The sequence below is a fragment of the Phascolarctos cinereus genome, unplaced genomic scaffold (genome assembly GCF_003287225.1).
Source record: "Phascolarctos cinereus isolate Bilbo 61053 unplaced genomic scaffold, phaCin_HiC Scaffold_5;HRSCAF=322, whole genome shotgun sequence".
Classification (NCBI taxonomy): domain Eukaryota; kingdom Metazoa; phylum Chordata; class Mammalia; order Diprotodontia; family Phascolarctidae; genus Phascolarctos; species Phascolarctos cinereus.
The window spans coordinates 186819593-186839351 of NW_027555958.1; the positions used below are offsets into that span (position 1 = coordinate 186819593).

The window sequence follows — 19759 nt, forward strand, 5'->3', positions numbered from 1 at the left end:
ACCCACCAACAGGTTATTTCAGTAGTCCAGGCATGAAGTGGCTACACCAGAGCGATGGCAATATCAAGCACTAAAGCAAAGTAGAATATAAACTGCTGGAGAAATTTGATTTCAGTGTAATTGCCCCCTCCCTACAGGAATAAAATAAATCCAAATGTAAGTCACACATATAAAACGAGATCACTTTGACTTCATTATTTTGAGCATAATTACTTTTTCTATCCTTTCCTCCTGATACTTGTCATTAATAAACACAAACATTAATGATTTTTTATGTATGTTATATCCTGCTGCTTTAATGAAACTCTTAGTCATCTAAATTTTTTTAGCTAATTCTCTTGGATTTTCTAAGTAAATCTACACACACACACACACACACACACACACACACACACACACACGTACACTAAAAATAATATGGATACATTATCACTTGGGTTTTATCCCAGCCAAATTCGCAGGAGATGTGACTAATATTGAGAAAAATGTGGTATTCTCACTTTTAATCACGAACTATCTAGATACTGTGATTTTACATTTTAAAGTTCACCAACATAGCATCTAAAATGAAAAATATCTTTTAAAAATACTGAATTTCAAGTTACAAAGCAATACAGTCAAACCACTACTACTCCTTGAAATAAATACAAAAGTATGTGCTATCTTTTCAACACCCAAACATCAATAGTTATGAGAGTTATAATGAAAAATAAATATCTAAAATCAAGGTCTAGCTTCTATGCAATAGAGAAACACAAAAGGTTTTCCCAAATAGTATACAGGTAAAATAAAAATAACTATTCTCTATTACTGACATAATACTAGAAATGCTAGCTATGGCAATAAAACAAATAACAGAAAAGCAAACCCAAAAGAATTAGCTAAAAAATTTAGATGACTAAGAGTTTCCTTAAAACAACAGTATATAAAACACATCAAAAGAAATCATCAACATTTATGCTTATTAATGACAAGGATCAGGAATGAAGGATAGGAAAGGTGATTATGCTCAAAATAACCACCATAAAATATCTAGAAATCAATTTGCTAAAACAGTCAGGTTTTACATACATACAACTACAAAATATTCTTGGGAGGGGGAGGAGAAAGACTGTAGAGATATTCATTGTGTATGACTGGCTTGTGTTAATAACAAAAAAAATTATTTTAAATTAATTTTTAGATTTTGTGCTATACCAATCAAATCACAAAGGACTTATTTTATAGAACTAGATCCATGTTCAAAGAGATTTTTTATCTCATCAGTTTGGATGTTCCCACTAACAACGAAAATCACAACCTATCCAAGCCCATCCAGCTGTTAGTGCTATCACATAAATTCACAAGAGGTCCACCTACCATCCTAGGGGGTGTTTGGGTTTTTTTCCTTTTTCCTCACCAGTAATTCCTAACTCTCACCACATGACCAGCATAGTTTCTCTTTCAATCATATATTTCCCTGAAGACATCTTTTATTCCAGTTACTTATTATATGTTACAGTTTGATATCCATCATGTGTTTCCCCACTGTCCTCTGCATGGTACTAATTTCCAATTTTTCCGAGTTTGGGGGTTCCATGTCTCAGTCACAAAACACTCATAGAATGTTGGTATTCTTTAAAAAGTCTAAACTATTTGTGGCAAATGAATGTAATATAATGTTGCTACACTATAAGAAAAAACAAATATAAGGAATACAGAAAGACTTATATACAGTATTTGACAGTTGACCACTCTTTCCTCCTGCATACTCTTCTCTCTGTGTGTTTTTGTCTCTCTCGGTTCTCTTTCTACCTATCTGACTACTCCTCAGTTTCATCACTATCTCACTTGGTGACTTTATTAAATCCCATGGGTTCAATAATCAAAATAATCAAAATTGCATGTCACATAAAGACTAATGGAGAGATGAGATGCATACTAAAAGTAATGAGGACTGCAGAATATTACCAATGAAGAATTGAATACAACAGTGTAAAAGATACCATCAAAAAAAAAACTATAACCAGAAAAGAAAAAAAAAAGGTAGGCTATTCATATAGCAACAGTGAATGAAAATCTATGATTCCATGACTGTCACATGAAAGGAGGGTTAAACGTGTTTAATCTCAAAGGGAAGGACCAGGAACTAGCAGGTAGAAGTTATAAAGAGGCTTGATCAAAGTAAAAACTTTCTAATGATGACAGACATCACCACAAAATATGAATAATAAGAAAAATGAAAATAAAGACAACTTTGAAGTTTCACCTCATCTCAAGCAAATTGGCAAAGATGACAGACTATTTCATTTCCCAACTATTTTGGACAACTGAGTTATTGCTGAAGAGCTCACAATGTTCTACATCTAACTGACATTTAAGAATCAATTAGCCACTATTACTATTAGTGATAACTTCCACCAAACATTTCCCCAAAAGTTTATAGCTAATTTTTTCAAAGTTCTAACTTAAATGAATAAAGTGGTATTACCAATAGCCCTTCTGACAGAAAATTGATTATCAGTAAAAAATTTTCTAGGAGACACCTGAAAAACTGCAAACTAGTGAATCATGCTTTCTTGAAGGACAAACTAGTGTTAAGACTCGTTTTTCTGATCAATTGAGGAAACAAGAAAATTGATGGAGAACAAAAGGAAAAATGGAGAAATCATACAGGTTAAAGAAGTATGTGAAAACATTACACTAGCGAACATATCTTAAGACTTTGAAAAAGTTTTAGACATTCTAAAAACTATTAAACAAAAACAGAGGTACTTTGGAATTTGGGCAAATTCAATCCAATCCAATAAGCATGTACTTAGGAAAGATCTCCCATGTTCAAAACACTGTTTTATCGTGGATGATTAACTGAATAAAAGGTATGAAATACTTCTCTGGATAGAGAAATGTTAAGAGTAGAATCTTCAGGAAGATTATTCGGGACCTAGACTTCTTTATTTCAATACCTCAGAGACATAATGTCATCAGAATGCATATTCCCTCCACTGAGGTAGATCAGAGGTGTCAAACATGTCAGTGGCCAGCACCAACTTAAGCCAGCAACAACTTCTTAAGCATAGCCCAAAACAGATTAAAATTTAATTGGGAAATATTTAACAAAATAAATAAAAACATAATAAACATAGATAGCATTACATTTTAAAAACAAATCAATGTGCTGCTGATAAGAATCCTTTTGTACAGATTAGTGGCCCAACCCACTCAATTTCTATTTAAGTTAGTGTAGATCACCACCCCTCCACAAGTCTTCTGGAACTGCAGTGGCTAAAAAAAATACAATAAAATAAAATAATAAAAAAAATAAATTTAAAAAATAATCACCCAATAGCTAATTGCCTCAAGTATACCTCAATTACCTAATGATTACCTCAAGTAATAATACTTCTCATATTTATAAGCAATTTGTAGTCTTACTTTCTAAACAGGAAAATTTCATATTTGCAGAAGTTAACTCTTAAGATTTTCTGAGTAGGGAAACTGTCATTGACAATACCAAGTCTAGGAGTTGAATTTAGATATGTCAATGGGATAAAAAAAGGAGAAGAGCTCCTGAAACTGTGCAATGAAATGCAAAAATGTAAATAACCTTCCCTGTAAGCAAGTATGATGGTAATCTACTAATGTACTTTGGGGAAAATAATCCACACCACATATATAAAATAATGAGGACCAAGCTACTAGTTGTGGCCAAAGAAAAGGACATATAATTTCCTGAGACGTGCTTGGTGGTGGCAACATTCGAGAAGCATATGCAGATCAATTTACCATAAATAAAATTAAGTGCAAAAATACACTCAATTACATGCAAATATCAAAGTATCAGGGAAAATCTACAACATAGGATACTTTATCTTAGAAATAACTTCCTTAATTCTCCCCTAAGACTAAGAAGAAATGTACATGAAACAAGTAGTCAACTTTATATCTGAAATAACGCAACACTTGGTGAACCAAATGAGAAACAAAGGAAACAAAAATTGCTTTCTATGATTAAAAAAAACTGTCCGTAAGATATTTAACTTAAGCCTCAAACATAATGTTTTAATGTAAGCACTCACTTGGTAAAAACACTTTTGGAGCTGAATTGAAATAAAATGTAAAAATCTGTCCTCTGTAGCAATCTCCAAAGTGAGATTTTATAAAAAAGTTAATATAGAAAATGAAATTTGGACTTTAGAAAGGTTTCAACCACATGTGATCTTTAACTGTTAGGGCTTGCAATTGACAGTGGATGAGAAACAGACCCCAAAAGCCCAACAAATACAGAAAATTAAGAAACCTGAAATTCCTTCCTTATGTCTGAACACCTTATGAACATAAATAAGGTACTTGGGGCAGAAAAACTTGCAAAATATAGTTGCATCCTCCTTCTGAAGCATTAATAGAAGAAAAAAATTTAAAGGCAAGCCATCCTAAAAGCTGCAAATATTATACTTTTATATCTTTCTTCATTTGTATGGAAATGAGATAATTCCCAAAACATATCTGTTCTCTGTACCTATGTCAATACAACAGTTCAAAACAAGGGTACACAGATTTCTCAAGCTGATTCTTTCCTGTAGGTTAACATATTATATCTACATAAACCAAAATGTGTGTCATCTACTAAGGAAGACATTATGGAATTGCCTTCTAAACAGAAGGTTAATATTGAACCAATGAATAGGTTTAAATTTAAGAGCTATTAATAATATACTACAAAAGACAAATTTTTAACCAGAAAATATTTAAAAATCTACTAATTGAATACAATTATTATAATTTAAACACCTACTATTCTCAGGGCTATAGTAATTCACTCAATTCTCATGTCCTGGACATGGAAAGAACGAATTTGGCTGATGGAACTTTATGATACCTAACACAATCTTCAAAACAATATTGGTCAAAAGCCATACTTGATTAATGTTTTAGCAAAAAGAAAATAGGACGTACTTTAGAAGATTTATTTATACCATTGTATTACCTGCTGGAAAAATTCAAAACAATCTCTACATCATAACATGATAGCTCTCGATATTTCACCTTCTAAAACTCTATTGTAACACATTTAAAACATGCCACTTTTCCATTACTTGCCTTTGTTGTTTTTCTCACCCTTGTGGACAATAAACTTAGCAGAAACAAACCTAGAAAATGTGTTTACCAAAGAGGAGAGAAGAATATAATTATCATTGGCTTCAAATGGCAGAGATCAATAATCTAAACCCTAGTTTAAGAATGATATAAAAAAAGGGATAGAAACAGCCACCCTAACCAAATCATTTCATTAATCCATTCAGCCCTGTATTCTCTCTCCTAATGTCAAGAAAGCAGAAAACTGTTGCCTCCATAACACTCACCACAGAAGAAAGGCAAATATCCCACACATCCTTATCTCCACTAAGAAGTCTATTAAGGGTCATCTTACCAATAAGTAGTCTGTGACTTACACTTTTGGTCAATCAGTTCTATAGTAACCTTGTGCCTAATTTTGCCCACTATGTGAATGCAAAATAGTAATTACTTACTTAGCTGGAGGTTATCATCTACCAACCTCAACTATTCAGAACAAAGCAAGGGACTGGAAAAGAAGCTTTGCTGTTTTAAGACTAACAAGCTTGCTTAAATCTTATAGCTAATATACATAAAACTTTCATGAAGAATCACATTAAGACAAATAAAGGTAACCCAGTGAAACAGTATTAATTTGACTTGCTGATTATTAAGGCAAGTCATGTAGGATTGAAAAATCCATGTTATATTAAAAAGGAATTCAAAAACAGGGCCATGCCTAGAAAGACTTCCACTTCAGCAGCACTGACTCCTATACCAACACACACATACACAGTTTTATGCAAGTGACATTAAGTTAAAATGAATATCAATGACAACCTTAAAGAGTTAAAAAAGAAATCATGAAAGAACAATACTTTGTCTATGAGGAACTAAAGAAGGACAGACTGGAGAAGCCCGTCCTTGTGTTGGGAGGACAGTTTAGACATAGAGGCTTTGATGAGCATACCTTACCAAACACATTAACTCTCCCAGAGAATGCTTCTAAACTTACCTCCCTCACTTTAATACAAAGTCATATTTCCTTAGATATTTGATATAATATATTCAAAGGAGGGAAGAAGTATCCTCTTCATTTTGGAGATAGAGGCTCTAATGAGCAGACCTGATTGCATATATGAAGTTATATATAAGGTTTATGTCTATATCTATATTTGTGTGTGTGTGTGTGTGTGTGTGTGTGTGTGTGTGTACAAAAACACCCATATACTACCTACAGACTACTCCTTGCTTGCCTAAGTTGACTATCACCAGGTCAAGACAGTTGGGGTGTCTAGGGCAGATGGAAGAAGAAAGAGAGGGCAGTATAGATTGCTGCAAAGTGCAGGGCATGGGGTCACTACCCAGATTCACCATGCCCTAAGAAAAGTTCTGCTTAAAAATCTGACTTTATATTAATAACTAAAATGTACAACCTCACTTCTAATAATTTTTATATAATTAGTAAAGATCATCTGATATTAATTGGAGAAAGGAGTAACTAATAAGAAAATTGTTCATGTGTCCTTTTGTAAACTAATTCAAAATATCTTATCTTTAAATCTTCAGGTTAAATATATGTATAATTCCTAAATGGTAAATGAATTTTCTAAGACTGAAAAAAAAAGTCTAATTAAAGCTCTTAATACTGCTTAAAATTAAACCCGGACACATGGTTGGTAGTTTTCCTTCCTTACTTCAGTGCTTTAAAGTGATTATATAAAGTTAATAATACCACACAATTTCCCCAGTGTTTACAAGAACATACAAATGGTTATGTTGATTTTTCCCATACTGTAAACGACATTTTCAAATTTCTGCACCAGCAGAACACGGGAACAAATATGGTAAGTCAGAGATAAAAGCAAAAGTTCAGTCCTGAACAAATTAAATCAACATATTCTCTACTGAACCCATGTCTTAATTGAACTTCTTTCAATAGCACAGGATGGGGAAGTCACTCTATGAAAACAAAATCCTCTCAAAGTTATCAATAAAGGTTTCAGTAGGAAATTCACAAACACAACACTTTCTAACATTTCACAGTATAGTGTAGTGGGATGAATGTTCACCGTGGCTTTCAAGAGCAATTTCATTAGTTACTCCTAGTATATACTTTTGGAAACAAGTCTGACATACTTCATTTGATGGAGCCCTGCAGAGAAAAGAAGGCTCAAGAGAGGGTCCCCCAATTTGCCCAAAGTCATATGCTAGAACCCAAGTATTGTGAGTCCAAGTGCACTGCTCTTCCTCTCACCCATCAAAGCTGCTCACTCATGTTCATGGAAGGATGATAATGCCTCAGATTAATTAGGCTTGTACAGAGGGCACATACAGTGACAAAATAAGAGATGAACTGCAACTTGGTGAAATATACTATAACTCTTCAGGTTGAAAGTTGGCATTCAATTAAAGACAGTTGAAGCAACAACATAGCTAGATATCTGGAGGCCTTTCATCTAATCCAACTTCTCACCTCTTCACAGCAAAGTTCCATCTGTAAAGCCAAATTTTAAAAAAAATGATCAAAAGCTTAACTGACTGATTAAATTAGGACCTTTATGGTGAAAAAGCACAACAAAATTCTGCCTCTGTGGAACTACTATAAAAATTAATGCTCACTAAAATCTAAAACGTCAATTTCATATTGATCTGATTATGCTATTTTTTTTCTTTTTCAACTATACATTTAGTTATTGTACAGACCTCTGATTTCATCAATGTAGGGAACTCTCAGGTACTAAAGGGATAATTGTCTTGCCTAAAGTCAATTACTTCTTTATTTCAAAGGTAGAACTTGAACCAAGTCTTCCAGAGTCCAAAGTCTGCCCTATATCCACAACCAACACTTTCTTAGACAAATAACAACAATGTTAAGAACAGCTGTAATATGCCACTGTATTTAAGAAGAGTAGGGAGTAAAAATACTAAGGATGGTCATCTTAAATCAATATTTTCATGTGTATCACTTGAAATATAAAATTATTCAATTTCTCCCTATCTGTTCCATTGCTTAAAAAGCAATTCTTTCTTTAGAATATTAAGTATAGCATTGTAATAGTTTTATAGTAAGAAATTAAATTTGACCTAAATTTATAAGAATTTACCCTTTAGAGTGGAGTTTTAATTACTGTCTGAAAAATATTTTAAGTTTTTTTTTTTAATCAATTGGACAGCTAGAAGTGTGGGAAGTGAGATGTGACTTATTCCAAAGAGTAGGGTGCCATCTAGTGTCTTCTCTAATTTGACCTGCAAATTACTACTACATGAATTTTCCTAAAATGACGCTTTTACCATCATAATAATAGCAAGATTTATATAGCACTTGAAGATTTGCAAAGTGCTTTACAAATATTATTCCATTTTATCTTCACAACCTTGGGAGGTAGGTGCTATATAGATAAGGACTACTTTCCACCCTCACCCTTCACTCCAGCAAACCTAAACCCTAAAACATAAGAAATATTGATTTTCCTACTTACTTTGCTTATTGTTTAACCCTTGCCTTATTTACCTTTACATGTGCTTATGCTTTGTTCTCCAATTAGATTTTAAAGGACTGTGTATAAGTCTTTAGGATTTTTGTTACAGTAGGCATTGAATTCATATTTCTGATTTGAGCTCCATTTTAAAAGTGTACCTTTTCAACCTGTTTGAGAGCTTTATAATAGTGATTTTTTTAGAAAATGCATGATAAAATATTTTTCCTTCATATGTTTTCTATTTTCTTTTACTTTTCTTTGTATTTTTATTCTACTTTGTTGCTGGAAATCAACTAATGATTGTGATTCACCGGAGGAAGTGAATAGCAGAAGCAAATGAGACTTCAAATAAATAACTAGTTTATTCATAGACCTTCTTTGAAGGAAATCTGGGAAAGAAATATGCTAAAATAATATGCATATTTGCTTAGATTCATACTTCCTCTCATGGTAGAGAGTCAGATAAGACATTTTTAAGTTTCACGGATATTTAACAAAAAACTTTTTGTTTTTGTATAAAATATTTGTTGGAAAGAGCAGACCTGATTGCAAATATAATTTGCATGTCAAATTAGAGAAAGCAGAAACTTCACCCAAAGAGACCAATAAGGACTTACACTAAGGTTGTGATAGTATTAAGAAGGAAAAATGAAGAGACCTCATGAAGTAACAATCTACAGGGTCTCCTGATTAATGAGGTGAGTGAGTAGGAAAGGAAGGAAACAAGCATTTATTGGGGCACCTAGGTGGCACAGTGGATAGAGCACTGGCCCTGGATTCAGGAGGACCTGAGCTCAAATCCGGCCTCAGACACACAATACTTACTAGCTGTGTGACCCTGGGCAAGTCACTTAACCCCCTTGCCCAGCCAAAAAAAAAACAAGCATTTATTAAGCACCTACTCCATGACAGGCACTGTGTTAAGCCCTTTATAAGTATTATGTCATTTAACACTTACAACAACCCTAGGAGGTACATGTTATTAATAGCCCCATTTAAAATTTGAGGAATTTGAAGCAGACAGAGATTAAGTGCCTTGCCCAGGATGACATAACTAGCAAGTGCCTGGGGCTGGATTTGAACTCAGGTCTTCCTGACTCCAGGTTCAAGGCTCTATCTACTATACCACCTAGCTGCCTAGAGATGTAAGGAATAATAATAATATAACATTTAGCACCTTAAGGAGTGCTTGAGATGGGGCAGAGCCAAGATGGCAGAGAAAAGGTAAGGACTCACTTGAGCTCTCCCAAATTCCCCTCCAAACAACATTAAACAATGCCTCAAAACAAATTCTGGAGCTAACAAACCCACAAAAGGACAGGGTAAAACAATATTCCAGCCCAAGACAACTTAGACGGTCAGTAGTAAAGGTGTCACACTGGGGTGAGATTGGAGTACAGTCCAGCTCAGGCCACACCAGTGAAAGGCAGGCCCCAGAAAACTGGCAGCAGGCTTTGGGAACAATTGAATCAGTGGTAGCAGTGGCAGTTTCTTGACCTCTCAGCCCATAGATGGTAAGGGAGTTGAACAACTGGTCAGAAGGAGATTATTGGGGTCCCTTTGCTGGCACCAGGGGCAAGATTGTGTTGCACTGCCCATACTTGGAACCAGGTCACAATCCTAGGTCGCAATCCCAGAATAAGGAGAAGCACCAGCACACCAGAGCTTGTGGCAGCAGAAAAGTTGGGACCCTGGCCACAGTTCCATGGCTGAAGAGTGATTATGATCACTCACAGACCACAGCATACTTCAAAAGAAGACTATACACACTTCTCCTTAGATCATAACATCTTTGAAGAACCAAAAACTTATAGGTCTCCAGAATTAGGTCTGAAAACAGATGCACAAAAAACTTAAAGCTTAGGACAGTACTCCCATCCACCTTGGAAGCAGAGCCCCACTTTACCATAGAGTAAAAAGTCAAGAAATAGGTTAGAAAATGAGCAAACAACAAAAAAAGATCCTGACCATAGAAAGTTACTATGGTGATAGAGAAGATCAAAACATAAACTCAGAAGAAGTCAACAAAGTCAAAACTGCTATTTCCAAAGCATCAAAGAAAAATGTGACTAGGTCTAGGCCCAAAAAGAATTCCTAAAAGAGCTCAAAAAAGGATTTTAAAAATCAAATAAGAGAGGTAGAGGAAAAATTGGGGAAAGAAACAACAGTGACGAAAAAAATCATGAAAAAAGAGTTGACAACTTGTTAAAAGAGGCACAAAAATAATCTAAAGAAAAAATTCCTTAAAAAATAGAACAGAACAAATAGTAAAAGAAGCACAAAAATCCAATGAAGAGAAGAAAGCCTTAAAAAGAAGAACTGGACAAATGGAAAAAGATATACAAAAATTCACTGAAGAAGAGAACTCCATAAAAAGTAGAATTGAACAAATGGAAAGGGAAATATAAAAACTAAAGAAAAAAATATTTCCTTAAAAATTAGAATTGGGTGATTAGAAGCTAATGACTCCAGAAGACATCAATAAATAACAAACCAAAGTCAAAAGTATGAAAAAATGAGAAAATATGAAATATCTTATTAGAAAAAACTGATCTGGAAAATTGATCCAGGAGAGATAATTTAAGAATTATTTGACTACTTGTAAGCTATGGTCAAAAACAGAACATATACATCACCTTTCAAGAAACTATCAAGGAAAATTGCCCTGGTATTCTAGAACCAGAGGGTAAAATAAGAATTCAATCACCTCCTGAAAGAAATTCCAAAATGAAAATTCTCAGCAATATTAGAGGCAAATTCCAGAGCTCTCAGATCAAGAAGAAAATATTGCAAAAAGCCAGAAAGAAACAATTTGAATATCATGGAGTCTCAGTCAGGACAACACAAGATTTAGCAGCTTCTACATTAAAGGATCAAAGGGCTCGGAATATGATTTTCCACAGGACAAAAGAGCTAAGATTACAACCAAGAATAACCTACCCAGCAAAACTGAGTATAATCCTTCAGGGAAAAATAATTGATATTTAATGAAATAGAGGACTTTCAAGCATTCCAGATGAAAAGATCAGAGTTGAATAGAAAATTTGGCTTTCAAACATAAGACTCAAGAGAAGCATAAAAAGGTAAACAAGATAGAGAAATCATAAAGCATTCAATAAGGTTAAACTGTTTACATTCCTACATGGGAAGATGATATTTGTAAGTCCTAAAAATTTTCTCATTATTAGGACAGTTAGAAGGAGAATGCATAGATGGAGGACATAGATATGAGTTGAATATGATGGGATGATTAACTCACTTTTGAGGATGGACAGGGTGAAAGGAGAGAAAGTGTAGGATAAGCAAGAGAAAAAAATAGGATGGAGAGAAATACACAGTAATAGTAACTGTGAAAAATATTTACAGCAGTTTACTTGATAAAGGCCTCATTTTTCAAAATATAGGGAACTTAGTCAAATTTATAAATGGATATGAACAGGCAGTTTCCAGACAAAGTAATCAAAGCTATCTACAATCATATGAAAAAAAAATGTTCTAAATCACTATTGATTAGAGAAATGCAAATTAAAACAACTCTCAGGTACCACCCCACACCTTTCAGATTGTCGAATACAACAGATAAGGAAAATGACAAATGTTGAAGGGGATGTGGGAAAAAATTGAGACACTAATACACTATTAGTAGAGTTCTATACTGATTCAACCATTCTGCAGAACAATTTAGAACTATATCCAAAGAGCTATAAAACTATGCATACCCTTTGACCAAGCAATACCACTACTAGTTACGTATCCCAAAGAGATAAAAAAACAAGAAGAAAAATGACCTATATGTACAAAAATATTTATAGCAGCTCTTTTAGTGGTGGCAAAGAATTGTAAATTGAGGGAATCGCCATCAATTGGGGAATGGCTGAACAAATTATGATATGTGATTGTGATGGAATACTGTTGTGCTATAAGAAATGACAAGCAGGATGCTCTCAGAAAAACCTGGAAAGACTTAAACAGATGCAAAGTGAAATGAAAAGAACCAGAACACTATACATACTAACAGCAATTCTATATGATGATCAACTGTGAATGACTTAACTATTCTCAACAATACAAAGATCCAAGATATTTATAAAGGACTTATGAAAAAAAAATGCTATCCATTTCCAGAAAAAGAATTGGTGGAGTCTGAATGCAGATCAAAGAATATTTTTTTTACTTTATTTTTCTTGGGCCTTTTTTTTGGTCTGTATTTTATTTCACAACATAACTAACATAGGAATATGTTTTATATGACTGTATATAGATAACCTATATCAAATTGCTTGTCTTTTCAATGAAAGAAGGTGGGAAAGAATTTGAACTCAAAAAAAAAATTTTAAGAATATTTAAAATTGTTTTATATGTAATTCAGGGGTAAATACAATATTAAATAATTTTTAAAAACAAAATACAAAGCTAAATTTAAAAAAAAAGAACTGGTTGAAAGGAAGGGGCAAAACACAAAGATTACTCTAAGACTTTGATGTGGAAGAGTATTTACACTAGAATATAAGCTCAAGGGGAAGTATAGCATAGTAGAAAAAAGCTGTCCTCAGAATCAGGAAGACTTGGGTTCAAGTCCAGCCTCTGACAAATACTGGCTATATGACTGCAAACAAGTAACTTAATTTCTCAGTGCCCTGATTGACTTTCTAAAACTATATTGAGCAGGTTCCAATCTGCATTGGTAGAGAGAGTTCCTCTCTGAGCTTCCTGCAGAGAAACAAAATGTAAGTTCCTTAAGATCAAGGACCAATTTGTTTATCTCTTGGCACCCATCATGCATAGATATGCTCATACATGTAAGAATGTATATATGTATTTGTGTATATATATGTACATACATACACACACACACACACATACACACATTACTCACCATAAAATGATTGGAGATGCCAAGAAAGGGGCCCTACAATGCATTCCAAAGCTTTAGAGCAAGACAGGCATATACCACCCAATAGCTGCCAAGAAAAGGCCTTCTATCTCTGGCAAAATGTGAATTGTCAGAGGAATAAGGAAAAAAGCTAAAAGTACAGAAATTGGGCATATGGAGAGAATATAAAGGACGATCTGACTAAAGCAAAAGGATTATAAAGAAGGGTAACAAAATGAACTCTGAGAAGGAAGTGAATAGACAATTAAAAGAACAGCTTAAATGTTACACTAGGGAATTTAAATTAGATACCAAGGACAATAGGTTTCTTGAGCAAGGAAGTGATATGATGAAAATGATGTTTAAAAAGACCATTCTGGAATTTACATGTAAGCTCCTGCTATTCTAGGAGACTGTAGCAGTAGTCCAATGATGAAGTGATGAGGCCCTGAGTGAAAGAAGTAGACATTCAAAGAAACTAACCTTATTTTTATTTTATGACTATCTGTTTCACGTGGCTTGAATCCTGAAAATCCTCAGGAATCCTGCATCAATAGACATTAATATTGTTAGCAAACACAAAGAAAACTTACCATATTTGTCTCGTAAGCCAACAGTACATCTGAAGACTCCTCCAAAAGCAACATCTTCACCAAAAATTACTGAAAAAGAAGATAATCTTTAAGGAATATAGCTTACTAAAAAATTCATAATATACTAACATCACAATATAAAACTATGCACTCTTACTTGACTAAATCACATTCATAGTTAAGACTCACCAAAGGAGTCAAACTGGAAGAGAACTTTTGAGTTCATTTAGTCTAACCCCTTATATTTATAGGTGAGGAAACTGAGGCCCAGATAAGATGGTAACCAAGGTCATATAGATAACTTAGTAGTAAAGCCAGAACTTGAAATCAGGACTCCTAATTCCTTTTTTCATCAAGTCTTATTGCCTCAATCAAGTGAGATAATATTTGTAAAGCACTCATTACAATACATGGCATATGGTAGGCGCTTAATAAATACTTATTTCCTTCCCTTCCTTCAAAAGGGTCTCACACAACTCCTTCAAATAGCTACAGGTATTTACAAATTTCCCCATAATTGTTTCAATACTAAATTTATAAAATACTAACATGAAATAGAGCAGTAGTGAGGTTTAGTGGTGGGAAGAACTTGGTTCAAACCCTGCCTCTGAAAGACACTGATCTGTGAACCCAAGCAAGTCACAGTATTGCAGAATAGATGCTCATCTGCACTGGTACAGGAAGCTCTCTATACCAGGGATTCTTAACTCAGGATTCATGAATTTGATATTTTTAAAATATTTTCATAACTGTATTTCTCTATAATTTGTTTCCTTTATGATCCTATGTATTTTTTTTTTACCTATAAACCATGATTCTGAGAAGAGGTCCATAGGTTTCACCAGATTGCCAGAGGGGTCTGTGACACCAAAAAAAAAAGGTGAAGAACTCCTGCTCTACACAAATGAAATAGTAGGCCCAGGAGAAAAAAAAAACAATAACGTCAAAGATTTTATACTGTTGTAAGTATTTTTATTTTGTGTTTGTCTTTCCCAAAAAATAGGTAAAAAAGTAAAGGGTCATCTTAAGACTATAACAGTAACAACCTTTTCCCTTGCAGGCCATGAAGGACAGATTTCCTTAAAATGCTAGTCAGAACCCCAAATACCCAAGAAAGATAGTGTGGAACTAAGGAAATTTTTATGTTTGACAATGTACTCCTAGGTTCTAGGATACATCTCTATGGAGATAGATAGGAAAGTAATAAATATTTCATGGTTGTTAATGTTTTCAATGTGTGTTTTTTACTTGGCAAGGTATAGGGGTAGAGAGATGAGGGAGGAGATAGGGAGTGAAGAAATTTTGCCTAAATTCAGAACTTCAGGGCTTTAAGTCCCAACAGAGAAACCACTACCCAGCTCCCCCGCCCTATAATAATTTGGATTCTTCATATGTTGTTATTACCAGTCAGCATTAATATTGAGTTGTATGTTTAGTAGTGTTGATGAATTTTCCCGTCCTCATATTGACCAATAACACCTACTTCTGAGTTCATGTGCCAAAAACATATGGCTGAGTTTTAGAGGTTTCAAATCCTTGATCTTGATATTAGAACACCATATTCTACCAAAATGAACTAACATTTAAATACTAGATTTGAAAAACGGATTTGGATCATGCCAGTAATTAATGACAATGACAATTATGCTATGCTAGAAAGAAAGCCTGAGAGTCAAGAGTCTGCTCCAGCTCTGGCTTTGCTGCTGATGTTTGCCTATTTGGAAATTTCCTCATATGGAAAGGAAAGGGATTGGGCTAGAGGATTTCTAAACACTCATCTAGCTATAAAATTCCCTGATAATAATTGAAAATAAATACAGGTATAAATAGGGAAAAGTTGATGAACAAAGCCAATGCAAAGTCTTCCAAATAGGTACAACAACCGAAACACAAAGCTAAAAATCAGTTCTGTGTATAGTTCTAAATCAAATACATGCACCTTGTTTGATATGTTATGAAGAAAATCAAAGTATATAAGCCAATTCACTATTCAGTTAAAATCAAGATTCCAATTATGTGTAAAGTAGGCATATTTAATTTAAACTTTACTTTCCAAATGTAGAGAAAAATAAATATTTCATTTCTTTGGTAAAACTTGAAACATAAAAGCATTACATCTTTTCTACTTTGAATTGACCTTTTGACTAGATGCTATGGACTTTTTCTTAATCCTCATCCTTCTGGACTTTACAGCCTTTGACAATGTCTGTCACCCTCTTTTCCTTTATATTCTTCTCTTTTGGTTTTCACAATACTGCTCTCCCCTGGTTCTCCTCCTACCTGTCAGAATGTTCCTTCTCAGCCTTTACACACTGATAATTGTGGATGTCCCCTAAGCCTTTGTTCTGGGTCCTCTTCTTTTCTCCCACTATGTGATTTCTCTTAGTGATCTCATCAGTTCCCATGGATTTAATTATCTCAATTCAGATTATTCTCAGATCTTCTTATCCAGCCCTAACCTTTCTTTTCACTTCATCTCTTATCTCCCCCTATCCAGTGAACATCTCAAACTAGATGTCCCATAGACACTTTAACTCAACATATCAAAAATGGAATTCATTATCTTTCCCTCAAACTCTCCTCTTTTCTATATTTCCCTCATCTCTACCCACTTTAGTCTATTCTCTACTCTGTTGTCAAAATAATATTCTTAAAGTGTAGATCTCACCACGTCACCAAATATACAATAAACTCTAGTGACTTCCAATTGCCTCCAGAATCAAATATAAAATTCTCTGTTTGACTTTTAAAGCCCTTCATAACCTGCCTTCTTCCTCTTTCATCTTACTCCCCTTACATTATGATCCAGTAACACTGGACTCCTCGATATTCCTCATACAAGGTCCTCCATCTCCTGACTCCAGGCATTTTCACTGACTGTCCCCCATGCATTGAATATTCTCCCTTCTAGTCTCCACTTCCTGGCTTCCTTCAAGTCTCAACTAAAATTCCACCTTCTGCAAATAAGCCTTTCCCAGTCCTCCTTAATGCTAGTTTCTTCTTCCCTCTGAGATGATCTCCACATTACCTTGCATATATCTTGTTTGTATATAGTAGTCTCCCTGATTAGGTTGTGAGCAACTTGAGGAGAGAGATTTTTTTTTTGCCTTTCTTTGTATACCTAATCCTTAGTACAATGCCTAACATATAGTAGGCACTTAATAAATGCTTCCTGACTTTACCAATAAGTGATAGACTAGTCGTAGCTGCTTTAGTGGAGAAAGTGCCTACAATAGGAGTTTCCCACACAAATAAATCAAGTTTCTTCAAGTAGTCATATGTCAAGCTATACAATTTTAAGGTTTAGCCAGATCACAGAACTATTCTTCAGAGTTTTGATTATACAGACACAAAAATGGAACATTAATTCACCGTGCCTTTCCTCTTTTCACATAAAAGCTATTGGGCACTATTATTATTAAATAGCTGAGATCTATATGCCACCTCAAAGTTTGCAAAGTTTACATATATTCTTTCATTTAAGCCCCACAACAATCCTGTAAGGTAGTCACTATAGCTATTTTTATCTCCATTTTAGAGATGAGGAAAGGGAGGCTTAGAAAAAAATCATAGGATGACATATTTAGAACTAGAAATTCTTCTTCCTCCTCCTTCTCCTAACCCTCCCCCTTTCTCTTCTTCCTTCCCCCTTCTCCTAGTCTCCTTCTGTCCAAGTTGGGAATCATACCTTTGCATATGGGTTCTCTGTCAAAAGGAATATAAATTTTGATCACTTATACCCTGCAAGGGTTTGGAAGCTAGATTTTTCTTCCCTACTTAATTATTCTATCATTTTTCCCCAAAAAACTGGGACACTTAACTTTTGTCTCACGTAGCTTTCATTTATGATTTCTTGAAATATAGCTCTAAAGAAATAGGCTCTGATAAAGCCTATTCGGATTCAAATGGAGCTACTTGACTATGCCTTTAGACCCAAATCACTCTGGCTTCCACTCTTTGGCCAATAATATCCCCTGCCCAAGCCTCACTTGTTGGTTTTGATGGCTTAGAGTGAGTGTACATAGCAACTGTTTCTGTTCTGGCCAGAAACTCTGAGGGTCTTCCCCTCCCAGATTGATTATTTTGTGAAGGCAAACTCAGCCATCTTTTACCTCTATTCTAACCTATCCTTTAACTACTGAATAGATGTTGCCTCAGACAAACCGAGACTTGGGAAAGACCTTAGCTTAAATGGGCCAAGGTCTCTTACTGCTTCCTCTGGGGCCATCTCCAGTTGTCCTGACCTATGTTCTGCCAGTGCACTACAATAACTATGGAGGAGAGAGTGAGGCAGATGACTTTGCACAGCTCTGCCTCACTTAAATCTAATTCTCTTGTAAATCAAGAAATCCCCCTCCTGATGTCATTGGTTCTCTTTGAGAACAACAACAACAACAAAAGTCCAACTCCCTCATTTTAAAGATAAGGAAATGAGATGCTAAGTTACTTGCCCACACAACCAGAAACTATCAGAGGCAGGATTTAAAATGATCTTGAAAAATGTCATCATTTCTTCATGGCATTATTTGGGCTCAGGTTTCCTGCCTAAAAAACACATTTCTTTTCAATATTCTCGTTAGAAATGATTTATTAAGCACTTATTAAGTACAAATCACTGTGCTAGACACTGAAGAAGATAAAAAGATAATTGCCACAGTTCCTTCCTTCATGGAATTTACAATCTAGCCTGATCAGGCAGCAAAGGGTAGTGTAGTTTGTTGTTTTTGTCCCCCAAAAACCAAGTCAATGTAGTATTGATACTAATTTAGAACTTTCTCAGATTTTGTTTTGAGGTTTTTTTTTTAAAAGAAGGAAGAGCTGCCCAATAATAAGAAATTTCCTATCCTCTCAAAAAATTATTTTTATGGCACCTTTTAATAGAAAAGTATGACTATTTTAAATGGCAAGCCATTCTTTAGTGGGTTCACAAAAGAAAATAGACAATATTTACAGAGACAAAGCTAAAGTAAAAATGTATTTAGTCTCTAATTATAAAAATGCTGGACATATTGAAGTATAAACAACATAACTGTGATGTGATGACAGCAAAGTATGTCTTCTGGAATTAGAGTAAAGAGAGACTTGTGTTCAAATTATACATACCAATCTTATGAACTTGGGTGAATAACAGAAACCTCTTGGAGTCTCAGTTTCCTCATCTATAAAATGGGGGTAATAATAGTTACCAAATTTTCTCTATAGGGTTGTTGTGAAATACTTTCTAATGCAAAAGCATTAGGTAAAATTGAAGTATTATTATTACTGATGGAAGATAAGTGTTAGTTATTAATTATTCCTACTTCTACCACTAACTAGCTGCATAACCTTGCGCTAGTCATTTCATCTTTCTGGGCTTCAACTGCCTTATCTGCCAAATGAAAGAGTTAGCAATGTTCATCTCCAGGAACCTTTCTAGCTCTAAGATTCTGAGAACTGTATTTTTAGCCTATATTTCTATTATAAACCTATAAAGAAGAGAGTTCTAGAAAACCATTAAACTAGAGTAGCAGAGTCCCAGAGGACATTATCAAAAGAGAAGCAGGGAATTAAGTAGAACTTGTTACCCTAGGCCATTGTTTTACTGAGCACAGGATTTAATTCTATCCCCTTCTTGGCTCTGCCATTACCAAAAAGCTGGGATCAGACCACAAAGAAAAATTTAAGTTCCAGCAGGAGATCACACAAGCTATGAAAAGAAACTAAATTGTAGTCTGCCAGGAACTTGCACAGAGGATAGATATGGGAATTCAGAGTAAACCAACAGAGGCTATCAAAAC

The 19759-nt window shown here is 34.4% G+C and overlaps 1 protein-coding gene across 1 annotated transcript in view; it reads right to left on the bottom strand.

Annotated features, from left to right (window-relative positions):
- The window catches only part of BCKDHB (branched chain keto acid dehydrogenase E1 subunit beta), a 157972-nt gene that overhangs the window by 112369 nt on the left and 25844 nt on the right, over positions 1-19759 (bottom strand). The window contains exon 3 of the mRNA XM_020975510.2: positions 13983-14051. Coding sequence (XP_020831169.1) covers positions 13983-14051 — 69 coding nt within the window. The remainder of the gene's footprint in view (positions 1-13982; positions 14052-19759) is intronic.